The sequence below is a fragment of the Cebus imitator genome, unplaced genomic scaffold (assembly GCF_001604975.1).
Source record: "Cebus imitator isolate Cc_AM_T3 unplaced genomic scaffold, Cebus_imitator-1.0 Scaffold563, whole genome shotgun sequence".
In the NCBI taxonomy this organism is placed as follows: domain Eukaryota; kingdom Metazoa; phylum Chordata; class Mammalia; order Primates; family Cebidae; genus Cebus; species Cebus imitator.
This window is the reverse complement of record NW_016107878.1, coordinates 1,458,275-1,470,900: the sequence shown is the minus strand read 5'-3', so window position 1 is coordinate 1,470,900 and position 12,626 is coordinate 1,458,275. Positions and strand designations below refer to the sequence as shown.

Genomic DNA, 12,626 nt, shown 5'->3' with positions numbered 1-12,626 from the left:
CCACCCCAGGCTCTGGTCACCAGGGGCCTGCGCAGCTCCACCCGTCTACACCCCCAGGTGACCGCGCGGCTCCACCCCCGTCTACACCCCCAGGTGACCGCGCGGCTCCACCCCCGTCTACACCCCCAGGTGACCGCGCGGCTCCACCCCCGTCTACACCCCCAGGTGACTGTGCAGCTCCACCCGTCTATACCCCCAGGTGCCCGCGCGGCTCCATCCCCGTCTACACCCCCAGGTGACTGCGCGGCTCCACCCCCGTCTACACCCCCAGGTGCCCGAGCGGCTCCATCCCTGTCTACACCCCCAGGTGACCGTGCGGCCCCACCCCCATCTACACCCCCAGGTGACTGTGCAGCTCCACCCGTCTATACCCCCAGGTGCCCGTGCGGCCCCATTCCCGTCTACACCCCCAGGTGCCCGTGTGGCTCCATCCCCATCTACGCCCCCAGGTGCCCGTGGGGCTCCAGCCCACGCTATGGCCCATAGCTCCATCCAGTGGGTATCATTGCCCCCTGCTGTTGCACACGCTAAGGTGATGTCTGATGCCACAGCATGCAGGGGAGAATGTGAGCCTCCCACACCTGCGTCTTTCCACCCAGCCACACCGTGCACAGAGCAGGCAGGTGCAGCTCTGGGGACTTAGCCGCACGTGCCCAAAGCCCCAGGAAGCCGCCGAGGGCCTTGCTGCCTTGGCTGCAGGACTGGGGTGTGATGCTGTGTCATTTATGCATGGCCACAAAGCCCCCTTCACCCTGATGTCCATGGCCCAGGTGTTTCCTCTTTCCCCTCCTAGATCCCCCCACTCAGGCAGCCTGAGGGCTGGCCCCCTGGAGCCTCCCTCGTGCCAACAGATGCCACCTACTTCCGCTCCTCACAGCCTCGCAGACCTGGCAGCACATGGAGTAGACGAGGCAGGCAGTGGCCGCGCTGTCCACCCCGCCACTCAGGGGCAGCAAAAACCCCGCCTGGAATGAGCCAACCAAACACGTGTGAGCAGAGCCTCGGAGAAGCAGCGCGCCCGAGGATCAGCCTAACTCTGCCTGCAGACCTCAAGGAGGCGTCCACGGAAATGCATGCGGGTGTTAGAGGTTTCCCTGAGGTCGGGACAAACGCCCACACATGGCAGGGTGAATGGATTTTCCAGAGGGAAAAGAGACGCTTCGGGGGGTGGGGCAGGTCTGAGGCTGACTCCACTGATGAATCTCGGGATCACGATGGCGAGCATGACACTGAACGCCATCAGACCGGGTCCTGCCACGCCTCCAGGGCTGGAGCGGACCCACCAGCCGCTGTGCCCACCTTGCCTCTGGCTAGCAAAGACTAAGCTCCCCATGGAGGCAGAGTGATGAAACGCTTTTTATTGTTTGCATTAAAAAAAAAAAAAACCAAAACCCTGCCCTGCCCCAGAATAAAACCAGACCAACCAGTAGAACAAGCAGGGTGGGCTCACTAGAAACTGGAAATCTTACCTGTTGGCTTCGCCTTAAAAAGTCCCAGAGCCAGCAGGCAGGTCCAAGGCTGCAAGGCAATCAGAACATGGAGCCCAGACGGCGGCCCCGGCCCACAGCACCCCTGGCAACCCATCTGGACAGCCCCAGGAGGCTGCAGGGCCAGAGTCGACGCAGGGCTCTCAGGAGGCCTGACTCTGCTTCAGGCACCTGGTGTGAGGGGATGCGTGTGACTCTCAAGATAACCCAGGGACGCAGGTATAATCATCATCATTTTAAACGGGGGACACCGGGCCACAGAATGGACGGCACCTTGGGGCCCAAGTCACAGCACGGGGAAGCAGCAGGGCTGGGGGTCACACCTAGGTGGTCTGGCTCTGGCATCCATGCCCTCAGTCCAGGGAGGCACAGCCCACTCCTGCCAAGTCCCCACCGGGGCAGGTTCTGAAAACCCACTGCGTGACCTCCAGGGGTCCCCACCCCAGAGGCGTGGCCACGCGGACAACAGGTCCCTCCCAGGAGTCAGGGGCCACACACCTTATCTCCTCCTCAGGGCTGTGGTATTTCCACTCGATGGGCTCAGAGACGGGTGCCAGCAAGTCCTCGTGGCACGAGAGGGCGAAGTCCACCTTCACCCGGGGGTAGGGGCTCGCCCTGCTGGCCTGGCAATGGAGATTGAAGACAAAATGACTCCCAGCTTCACGGAAACCCTCCAGGTCCCCAGGACCCACAGACAAGCAGGGCTCCATCAGCCACGGAAAGGCAGGTCAAAACCACAGCGAGGCCGCCCTCACTCCCACGAGGATGGCGAGGAGTGGAACGACAGATGGCAACAGGAGCTGGAGGGGGCGAGAAACTGGGACTCTCATCCCCGCCTGCCGGGAACCCACCGCGGTGCCGCCTCTCGGCAAACACCTGGCAGCTCCTCAAAAGGCTAAACGGTTACCATATGACCCAGTCAATTCCGCTCCTGGACAGACACACCCAAGAAAATGAAAACACGTCCCCTCCAACGGAAGTACATGCATGTTTGCAACAGAATTGTTCGTGATGGGAAGTGGAAACATTCCCAATGGCCACCAATGGACTAGTGAAGAAGCAGACTGAACATCCCGGCTACGGAACTCTGACAATACAAAGGGATGAATTACAGACACACCCCGTATGTGCGGGTTCTAAACCCCCAGGTTCAACCGCACACTGATAAAAGGCACAGTATTCTCGAGATCTGAAACCCACACATACAGAGGGCCGATTCTTTTTATCAGTGAGTTCTGCCGGGCAGACTGCGGGGTACGGGCATCCCTGCAGGGGGTCAGTGGGGGCTCCCGGATCCCATCCCCATGGATACCGAGGGGCGACTGTACCGACACACAGATAAACCTTGAAAACAGCACAGCAAGTGCGGGAAGCCAGACACCAAAGGCCATACACTGTGTGATTTCATCCCGATGAAATGTCCGGAATAGGAAAATGCATAGACACAGAGAACAGACCTGTGGCTGCCAGGGCCGGAGGCGGGGCATGGCGGTGCTTAACGGCTAGAATTTCTTTCTGGGGTAATGAAAATGCTCTAAGATTGTGGCTGCATAACTCCATGGGTACACTAAAAACCACCGATCAGCTGCTTACATGGAGACACTGGGTGATATGGCAAATACAACTTAATAAAACTTATGAAAAAAAGGCTGAGCACGGTGGCTCACATCTGTAACCCTGACACTTTGGGAGTCTGAGGCGAGAGGATTGTTTAAGCCCAGGAGTTCAAGACCATCCTGGGCAACATTGTGAGAGCCTGTCTCTATTCAAAAATAAAAAATCAGTTGAGCACGGTGGCGTGTGTCTGTTGTCTCAGCTACTCGGGAGGCTGAGGTGGGAGGATCGCTTAAAGCCCAGAGGTCCAGGCTGCAGTGAGCTGTGATGGCACCACCGCACTCCAGCCTGGGCGACAGAACAAGACCCTGTCTCAATCAGCTGATCAACAGCAGAAGAGTCCACTCTGCTATGAGCATGACACTTCTTCAGAAAATCACTGTCTCACGACGGCTGCGCAGTTTGATGACCTATTTGTGATGGCGTTCTGCAGAAACGCAGAGCTGCAGGTTCCCAGCAGCGGACCCCGGGCGGGAGGAGGGGCGTTACTTGCATCCCAGGACTCAGACACGGGCTCGCATGCGCCGTGGACCTTGCCCCTGACTTCCGAGGTGGGGACCAGCCTTGGCTACACACACAGCCTGTCCCCACCACGCCTGCCACCCGCCATCTCAAGGCCTTTCTGGCCTCCAAGGCTGCTTGGACCCGAGCACACTGACCATCTCCTCGGCCTCTCTGCCTGCCTGTCCCGCTCACCCCAGCTCAGGGCCTGGCTCCAGCAGAGGACGACTGGGAACAGATGGAAGCAGGTTCCGTCCACAGCACCAGCCCTTTCCTCACTCGAGGAGTCCGGAACATCCCCGTCAGACTTTTCAGGCACTGCACCCTCACGGCCTCCTCCACGCCTGCACAAATGGGGCCACTTTCCACACCTGTAATGAGCATCCCACGCAGTGTCTACTGGAGCACTCACCGCCAGGTTTCGAGATGAAATCTCCGCCCTGTAGCTCCGGACATCCTCCAGATCCAGCGTGGCCGTCAGGACTTCCTGGGGAAGGAGATTTTAGAGAGAACAACCCTTGATTTCCCATCTGCTCCACTCCCCCGTGTCATTTGGCCACTGCCACTGGTGTGGTTGCACCTTCTAAAGCAGGGGCTCAGACTCCTGGATTCCTGGGGACCCAGGGACAGGACAGGTGACATTGAGGCCAAACCACAGCCCTGCCCCCTCACTGTTACCACCAGAACCTCCACTGCATCCAGACACTTGCCAGTGACCCACTCAGCACCGCACAAGACGCCACCCTGTCAATGAGCCCCTGCCGGGGACTTCTGGGAACGCCTCTCTCATCAAAAAGACACACGGAGAACAAGGCCCCTTTGCTGCCTCTGCACGTGGCAGTGTGAAGATGGGGTGGGTGGAGCTGCTGCAAACACCCTGTGCCCACGAGGAGAGGCAACAGAGGAAGGTGGAACTGGGAACGGCAGAGGCAGTGCCGCAGCCCCGGCATCCACACCAGGGTCCCAGCCCGGACGTGCCGCCTGTGTTACAGGAGGTGACTCCGCCCTGCCTTTGAACCCGGCTATGGTAGGGCTTCTACCAATTGCAGTGTACGCAGAAATGACGTTTTAACTCATAGGGGTTATTCCTTCATGAAGAAATGTCTTTAACCAATTGTTTCTGACAGTTGCCTTGCTCAATGCAAGTGTGGGAGAGAAGGAACAGTGTCGGCACCACCGTGGCGGTTCACAGGACAGCCGCGGCCACCTGGCGCGCCCCTTGCTCCTGCCGCCGTCACCATGGGCCAAACCTGGCTGGAAATGCCGTGAAGACCAGGAGACCGGTTCACACGTCCTCTGCTTCTCTGGCTGCTTTCCAAAGTGATAGCCACCAAACCTTCACACGTTAAGTCATGGTAAGTGTGAAGCCTTAATGCAATGGAGACGGCGTGGCGAGGATCATTCCGTGAGAAGGTGGCTCCATCTCACTCTCCCCAGAGCTAGGTTAACGGACTTCACCATCACAGTCGGACTCCAAGTGCACGACAAACCAGAAAACCCAGGGGATCAGGAAGACCCTGAGAAACGTGGCCTGGAGGGGGATCGGCAGGTCAGTTGCTTGAGCGGGAGGCAGAAGGGACGACTCTAAAATGATTCCACACGTCACGGGGCTTCTGCTGACCATTTAAGGTGCAACACGGAGGACCTGGCGGAGGGCAGTGGCTTGAGCCTGAAGGCGGCAGTGTCACCCTCAACGTGGCAGGCCCGTGGCTGCAGCCTAGGACGGTGCATGCGGCACCACCAGAAATTCTAGTGACGTGTAAAGCAGTGGCTCCCGGATTCTAGCGTGTGGAACAATCTCCTGGTGATCACTAAAAACACAGACCCCAAGGACTCTGATCGGGGGTTGACGTGGGGCCGGGAACCCTCGGGGGTCCTGGGGCAGGTGATTCCCAATACACCGGCCAGTCAACACGACCAACGTGCCTGTGGCTTTGACGTGGGCAACAGGGAGAGGACCACACTTCGCATTAGCAGGAACTTAACCTTTCTCCTCAAAGCCCTTCCAGCTCGATCATGGTTAACCAGGAAGAGCAAAGAGGCCTTTTGGGGACGCTGTCACGTGGAAAGCAGGGCATGGGGCCGAGACGGCCACACCTTTGCCTGCGCCCTATGCAAGGGACCCCTGAAAAGGCCTTGGAATTCTGTTTCACGCTGAAGTTCACCGAGTCCACTTGAAACTGATTTGGTTTCATAACCACCTCCATGCTCCCGCACCGATGCTGTGCAGAAAGCACCAGAGAGAATCACGCCATGGGAATGCAGGGGCAGCAAAGCAACGAAACTGCTCCGAGAGCCCGGCCAAGTTGGTGACGCCAGGACACAAGCGCGCCCCGCTCCTGCAAAGCCAGCTGCAGAGCCGTCTCCCGTGCTACCTACCGCCTGCCTCGGTGAATCTGCCGCTTTAATGCCCATCCCCAACAAGAGCAGAGCAGAAGGCCATCAGGGCCAAAGGCCAGGCAGGCGGCGCCGCGTGGGAGGGAGCGCTGGTGACTCGCGCATATATGTGTGGCTTCGGATAGCAACGGCACTTCCGAACTCTAACTCACAGCTCCCCCAGGGCTGTCCCCACGCAGCTGGCCACTGTGTGCTCAGAGAGCCCCACAGAACAAAGCCTCCCTGACCAGAGTGTCCTGGGGTCTCCACTCCTGCTTCCCAGGATGCAGGGGTAGTGTGGCCTAAGGCCTAGGTTGAGTATATGTGCCCTTGACAGGTCCTCCCACGGACTCACCATGAGCCCCTGCCAGTTCTGCTCCCGCGGATAAGGCCCCCTAACTAAACACGGCATCCCTAGCCCTGTCTCAGAGGCCATGGAGCCTGCTCCTGTCAAAGGAGAGGCTTTGGTTCCCTGCCAGCCCTCAGAATTCAAACCAACCAACTACACCCTCCTGCAGGGACCAGGTGGCACCCACCCTCTCCTTACCATAAAGTCCGCCTCCCACAGCAGGACCATCCCCTCGGTTCCTGAGCCCCTTTCCTTGTGGCCCTGTGTGGCACGGCATCCTCCTCCCGGACTGTGGGTACGCAGGACTAGAGAGCTGCCCTCACTCTCATCCATCCAGGGCCATGGGCCATGTGTCGGGGTTTGGCTGTCCCCAGACCCAAGGATGGGAGGTCAACTTCTCCACAGGTGCCCTCACTAGGCACCTGGCTTACAAGGGAGGGCAGGGGCTCGGCCTCTGCACAGGGAACCCTCCCCCAGCCAGGTCCACGCCCGCTCATTACCACATTATCCAGAGAAAACTGGGATCCCTGTGCAAAGATGCTCCCGTTCATGGCAATCATGGCACAGCCGTCGTAGTACAGGCGGTCCCCGTCACAGCCCTTCTGGTTGGCCAGCAGGTAAATCCCACCGTTCTGAAAGAGGCAGCGCCCACAGCGGAGGGGTCAGCTGTGGTCCACCAGCCTTGCCTGCCACCTGCCCACGTACAGGAACGTCCCCCAGTCCCGATAGGTCATCGTGAGTGGCCCCACTGCTGCAGAGAGTAGGCGCACGTGCAGGGAGGCAGAGAGCCACGAAGCTTCGGCAAGCCTAGCCTTGCTGGGTACCAGCCTTTACATAAAATGTTTGTTTCATTTGTTTTTGCTTCATAACAGCCCCACAAGGCGGGCTCCATCACCTCCGTCAGGCACGATGAAGTTCAGACAAGCCAAGAGAGCTCCGTGGACAAAGCCCAGATTCAAAGGCGACTTAGCTAAACCCACGCCTGCACCGTGAATCGCCAACCAGCGCCGCCCCTTGCACGCCTCACTGGCCAAGAGCAGGATCAGCAAATGTATGGGTGGCATTTCCCACGCCGTGCCGTGATGCCAACAAACAAGGCACGTCCCTGTTCCTGGTCACTGCAGAGAGGGGAGCCGGGTCTGTTTCATGGGATGGCAGTGTGGGTGAGATGGGCTGTGCCGGTGGATCCCCGGAGGGCAGCAGGGCACGCTTGCTGAGTACAGGCCGTAATTACAAGCCCCGGGTGCCCGTGGTGTGTGGGCTCAGCCCTGAGTTGGGCACTGAGGACACAGGAGTGCTTGAGACACAACGCCTGCCCCGCGGCGCCGGCTCCCCAGCCCAAACCGACCCCTACCTTGGCGGTGGCCATAGTCACGAGATCCACCCTGGTGTCGGCTTTGCGCAGCACATGGTGGCTGCTGGAGGCGTTGGTGACAATCTCCACGCCATCCAGGCCCATGTCGATGTGCGGGCTGTGGGCAGAGGCAGGTGAAGAGAAGAGACCACCCCTCTCCTCCAACTCGGCCTCCCGGCTGGCCCCTCACACTTCCCACGGCAGCTCCCAGCCCACGGCCACGGCCCCAGGACGTCTGCAGTCCCAGGTCCTCCCAGCAGCCCGCGTGTGCTGGGGACTGGACAGCATGGGGGCGTGGGGCTGACCTGTGGGGCGTCCAGAGCTCCTCACAGATCTCACTTCCAATGCAGGTGTCCCACGTCGCCAGCACCGCATCTCCGAAGGGCACGGTTTCCTGCATTTGGAAGGGAAGGGTGCATGAGACGTGCTGGCCACACCCTGTCTGGGCCACGCACTACCCCAGGACCATGGCCATCTCGCAGCCACATGGCTCTGGGCTCTCACATCTTCAGAAGAGGTGGGTGCCCTGCGGCCGCACATGGGAACACAAGTGGTGCCAGGCAGGGGCATCTGTAGGAGTCTATGTGCAGAAGAAGGGGACGCCTGTCCTCTGAGCAGCCAAGGGGACACTGACGGGGCTGCCAGTCGGAGCCAACAGCTTCTGAAGCGACCCTGTCCTGTGATCACATCAGAACAGCTGCTGCCCTGGGTGGTGACGCAGCCCGACCCCCCACTCCCAGCCTCAGGGCAGCAGCTGAGCAGGGGACCCCAGGGTGCCTTCCCTTAGAATTCAAAATTGAAAGCAGGGCATTTTGTTGTGGGTCTAGATAAGGCTTAAATGTGGGGACACAGTCCCTGGGGGTGGAGCAGGCCATCCTCTGCCACAAGGAGGGACAAAAAAGAGGAGGAAGCCAGTGTGAGCGGGGACAGGGAGGGAGGCTCAGGTGGAAAAGCAGCCCAGAGGTAAAGAGAAGCCGCCCCGGCCGCTGCCTGGCCCCGCTGCTGCCCTCACTGTAGGAAGCTGCCCCCTTGGTCTGTTTCGGACCTGGTTGCACCGTGGTGCCTTCTGTTTCCTGGATCCCAAAGAGTCCCGCCCCACCCCATCCACTGTTGGCTGAGAACAGCCATGACTGACTGAAAAATGGGCTCCACACCCAGGGACTTGCCTGCGTCGTCAGGTCCCGTATCATCCGAGGCAGAAAGTACTCCTCTGTGTGCCTGGAGAGGAAAACACCAGGATCTGAGGAGGAGCATCTCAGGACAAACGAGGCATGGCAGCCACATCCAAACAAAAATCAAACTGAACCCTCCAAATGGACGAACTGGCAAAGGCCCTGCCACGTGTTCCCCCAGTGCAATAAACAATCACGTTAAGACAAAAAGGAGAGCGTGAGGGTGACTTGATGAGACGCCGTGACACCGTGGTGGGCTGGGCTCTCCAACCATCGGGGTGTCTCAGTTTCCCCACACACTGATGCTCAGCTTTACGGAGAGACATGTCACACGGGATAAGCTGAGAACTAGAATTTTGCTCCAGAGATGATCTAGAACATTGTTCTAGAAATGCTGGCCAACAAACGTTAAGAAAATGAACCGAGAGGTGTAAATACTGAAGGAAAAGTAAAATTTGTTGCATATTACATAAGTTCAGCTTAACAGAAAAACTACAAAAATCAACAGACTAACCAACAGACACGAGAGGAGAATTTAGTGAGGTGGTCAATGACAAAAGCGACATAAAAATCAAGTTTTCCTACAGAAAAATATTAACCGCTTAAAAATGTGGTATTAAAGAGTCCGTTTACAGTAACAACAATAAAAAAATAGGAATAACTCATAAATAGAGAGCAGGATTTCTCAACTGGGCAATTTTGCCCCCCAGGGGACATCTGGTAATGTCTGGGGACATTTTTGATTGTCACAACTGGGGGCATCTGCCGGGGGACCAGTGATGCCAGTAAATGCCTGAGGATGCACACAGTGGACGCCCCATCGTGATGAAGAATGACCCAAATGTCAACCACGTGAAGACGTGACACCTGACATTCAGTATCACACGAGATGAACGTGGCGCTTCACCCCACAGGACTCATATTCCTGATGGAGAACTTTGAGTTCCATCTGATCTGCGTTGAGCCTGGCCACAGTGTCATCGGCAGCAACAATCAGACGTGTAAGGGGCTGGCACCGGGGGCGGAGACCCTGGCCCACGTTCCTGCGCATCTCCTACTTGGGGAGGCCTGATCAGGTAAGGAAGCCAGGAGGAAGGGGCTCCAGATGTGGGGCAACCGTGAACATGTGTTCTGAGAGGGCACCCTGAGGGCACGATGACCTCCGCAGGCACAATGACCTCCCTGTCCTCGGTCCCTGTAGGTCTACCTCATCCCCAGTGTAGCCCGTCCAGCACAACCCTACACAACTTCCCTCCAGCCCTGCCTCTGCAGACAGCCCCTTCTCTGCTGTGCTGCCTGTTGCAATCCTGAAACGGATTTTCACGTGTTCTCTAATGAATCTGCCTCTCTACGTACAACTGTCTTGGTAAACTCCTTTACCACCTGCACCATCCGCCCCGGCTAGTCCCTACCAGTGACGCTGCTGGGAAAGGAGAATAGGGCCTGGGGCAGGAAACCTAAGGCCTTCCTAGAAGTAAATCGAACAATAAACCCCAGCTTTCTAAGGCCAAGTAAGTAACTGTGTAGCCACTTCTGACAGGAAACAGCCTCTTTATTTGCGTAGTGTGTACCCCAAGTGAATACCCCTGTAACTTCCCTCCAGCGTCTTCATCTACATAGGATGCACACCAAGGAACCAACGGGGGGTCTCCAGAGGATATTTAAACCCCAGAACATTCTGGAACCAGGCCCTTGAGCCGCTTGTTCGGCCCACTCTCACCTTGTGGACTGGGCTTTCATTTTCTTTCCTTTTTTTCTTTTCTTGAGATAGAGTCTCACCCTGCTGCCCAGGCTGGACTGCAGTCTTGCAATCTCAGCTCACTGCAACCTCTGCCTCCCGTGTTCAAGCAATTCTCCTGCCTCGGCCTCCCGAGTAGCTGGGATGACAGGCACCTGCCACCATGCCTGGCGAATTTTTTTTGTATTTAGTTGTTTTAGTAGAGACGGGGTTTCACCGTCTTGGCCTCCAACTCCTCACCTCATGATCCACCCACCTGAGCCTCCCAATGTGCTGGGATGACAGGCGTGAGCCACTGCACCTGGCTGGGCTTTCATTGTCCATGAATCTCTGCTTTGATTGCTTCATTCTTGTTTTGCTTTGTTTGTGCTTTCTGTCCAATTCTTTGTTCAAAATGCCAAGAACCTGGCCACCCTCCACCAGTAACACTCCCAGATCAGGACCTGAGGCTACGCGCGGCGAAGGTGCTTAACACACATCCCAGGGCCGTCGGGCCCCGACTCACCGACTCCTCGACCACGGGGTGAACCAGCGCAGCTCGTGGTAGTTGGCCTCGTTGGCCAAGGCCATCTTGGGTCTGATGAGCAGGATCTTCCTGCAGGCAGGAGAACAGGGCCATGCACACGGGGCTCCTGAGACACATGTGCCGCTGCTGGAGGTCACGGCCACCAAAGGACAGGGTGATGCGTGCAGAGTCAGCTCGAGAATGGGGCCCGAAGCCAATCTCTCTCCTTCACTGCGCTTCAGCTTCTGTCTACAACCCGGGTCCCCGTGGCTGCATCCATCCCTGACCGTCAACCATGAAGCAGCTAAGCTCCAGCAGGTTGTACCTCAACAGCAGCTGAGGACCCGCACTGCAGCTCACCTGGAATGGCTTCTAGGCCACAGGGACTGGGGTGCTCACACCCTTGCCCTCTGTGTCTCTCTCATTCTGATACCTGAGGATGCCTGTGTCAGTGGTGGCTGAGACCCAGAGAAGCAAAGGCACCCAGATACCTGCCAGGTGCATTGCCCTCACTAAGCCTGGGTGCTTCCAGAAGCAGCCCCCCAGCAACGGGTCCCCGGGGCACCAGCACAGGTCCTGGCAGCCCTTGGCTGAAAGCCAGGGAGAGGCACTGGTCACCCCCTGGGGGAGGGGGCAGGGAGCCTACCTGTTGAGGAAAATGACCCTGCAGTTGTAGCGGACGTTCCGGTGCATCACAGGCCTGCAGGAGAGAGGGGAGGTACGCGCGTGTCTGCTGAGCTCTGAAAACAGAGCAAGCGGAGGCGGCGGCCGCAGCCCCGGAACCCTGCATTTTACTTCGATATGAAGCTTCCTCCGATCCCTTCAGAGAGCTGCAGGGCTCTTCTGTGGAGCCCTCAGATCGAAGCTAAGATGAGCAGAGGTGGTTCTGCCATGCAGGGAGCAGACTCTGAGACTAGAGGGCTGCTGCTCAACGGAGGGCAAAGTCACTCCGCCGCAGGGGTCTTCCTTCTCCTCCTGGAATGTTCCAGCCTCTGCTGCCTCCTCCCCCTCCCTGGCCCTCCTCACTGACTCACCTTCACCTGTGGCACCCACTTTGCAGCCTATCTCCGCCCTGAGCCCAATTTCACCACCTCCCGGGACAGGGGCCCATCCATCCACCGCCCAGGTCGGCCCTTTCCCAGGACTGGGCCTGGACGTCACGGACCCCTCACCTCTGCCTCTGCAGTGTCTCAACCTCTAACTCAGCGCATGCAGAGGCTTCCATGGGGACAGCAATGCAGGGAACAGCACAGACACCAGCACAGAGTGTGCAGAGGCCTCCATGGGGACAGCTATGCAGGGCACAGCACAGACACCAGCACGGAGTGTGCAGAGGCCTCCATGGGGACAGCTATGCAGAACACAGCACAGACACCAGCACAGAGTGTGCAGAGGCCTCCATGGGGACAGCTATGCCCGGCACAGCACAGACACCAGCACGGAGCGTGCAGAGGCCTCCATGGGGACAGCTATGCAGGGCACAGCACAGACACCAGCACGGAGCGTGCAGAGGCCTCCATGGGGACAGCT

At 58.3% G+C, this 12,626-nt stretch overlaps 1 protein-coding gene across 2 annotated transcripts in view; it reads right to left on the bottom strand.

Moving 5' to 3' along the window:
• The window catches only part of NADSYN1 (NAD synthetase 1), a 37,537-nt gene that overhangs the window by 16,954 nt on the left and 7,957 nt on the right, over positions 1-12,626 (bottom strand). The window contains exons 4-13 of one of the 2 annotated variants that reach the window (XM_017515884.2): positions 11,743-11,796; positions 11,097-11,186; positions 8,848-8,959; positions 7,987-8,075; positions 7,682-7,799; positions 6,828-6,959; positions 4,015-4,089; positions 1,986-2,110; positions 1,470-1,518; positions 863-965 (exon numbers count right to left, since the gene is read on the bottom strand). In XM_017515884.2, the coding sequence (XP_017371373.1) occupies positions 863-965; positions 1,470-1,518; positions 1,986-2,110; positions 4,015-4,089; positions 6,828-6,959; positions 7,682-7,799; positions 7,987-8,075; positions 8,848-8,959; positions 11,097-11,186; positions 11,743-11,796 (947 nt within the window). The remainder of the gene's footprint in view (positions 1-862; positions 966-1,469; positions 1,519-1,985; positions 2,111-4,014; positions 4,090-6,827; positions 6,960-7,681; positions 7,800-7,986; positions 8,076-8,847; positions 8,960-11,096; positions 11,187-11,742; positions 11,797-12,626) is intronic. The other variant, XM_017515885.2, reaches the window with a different exon arrangement.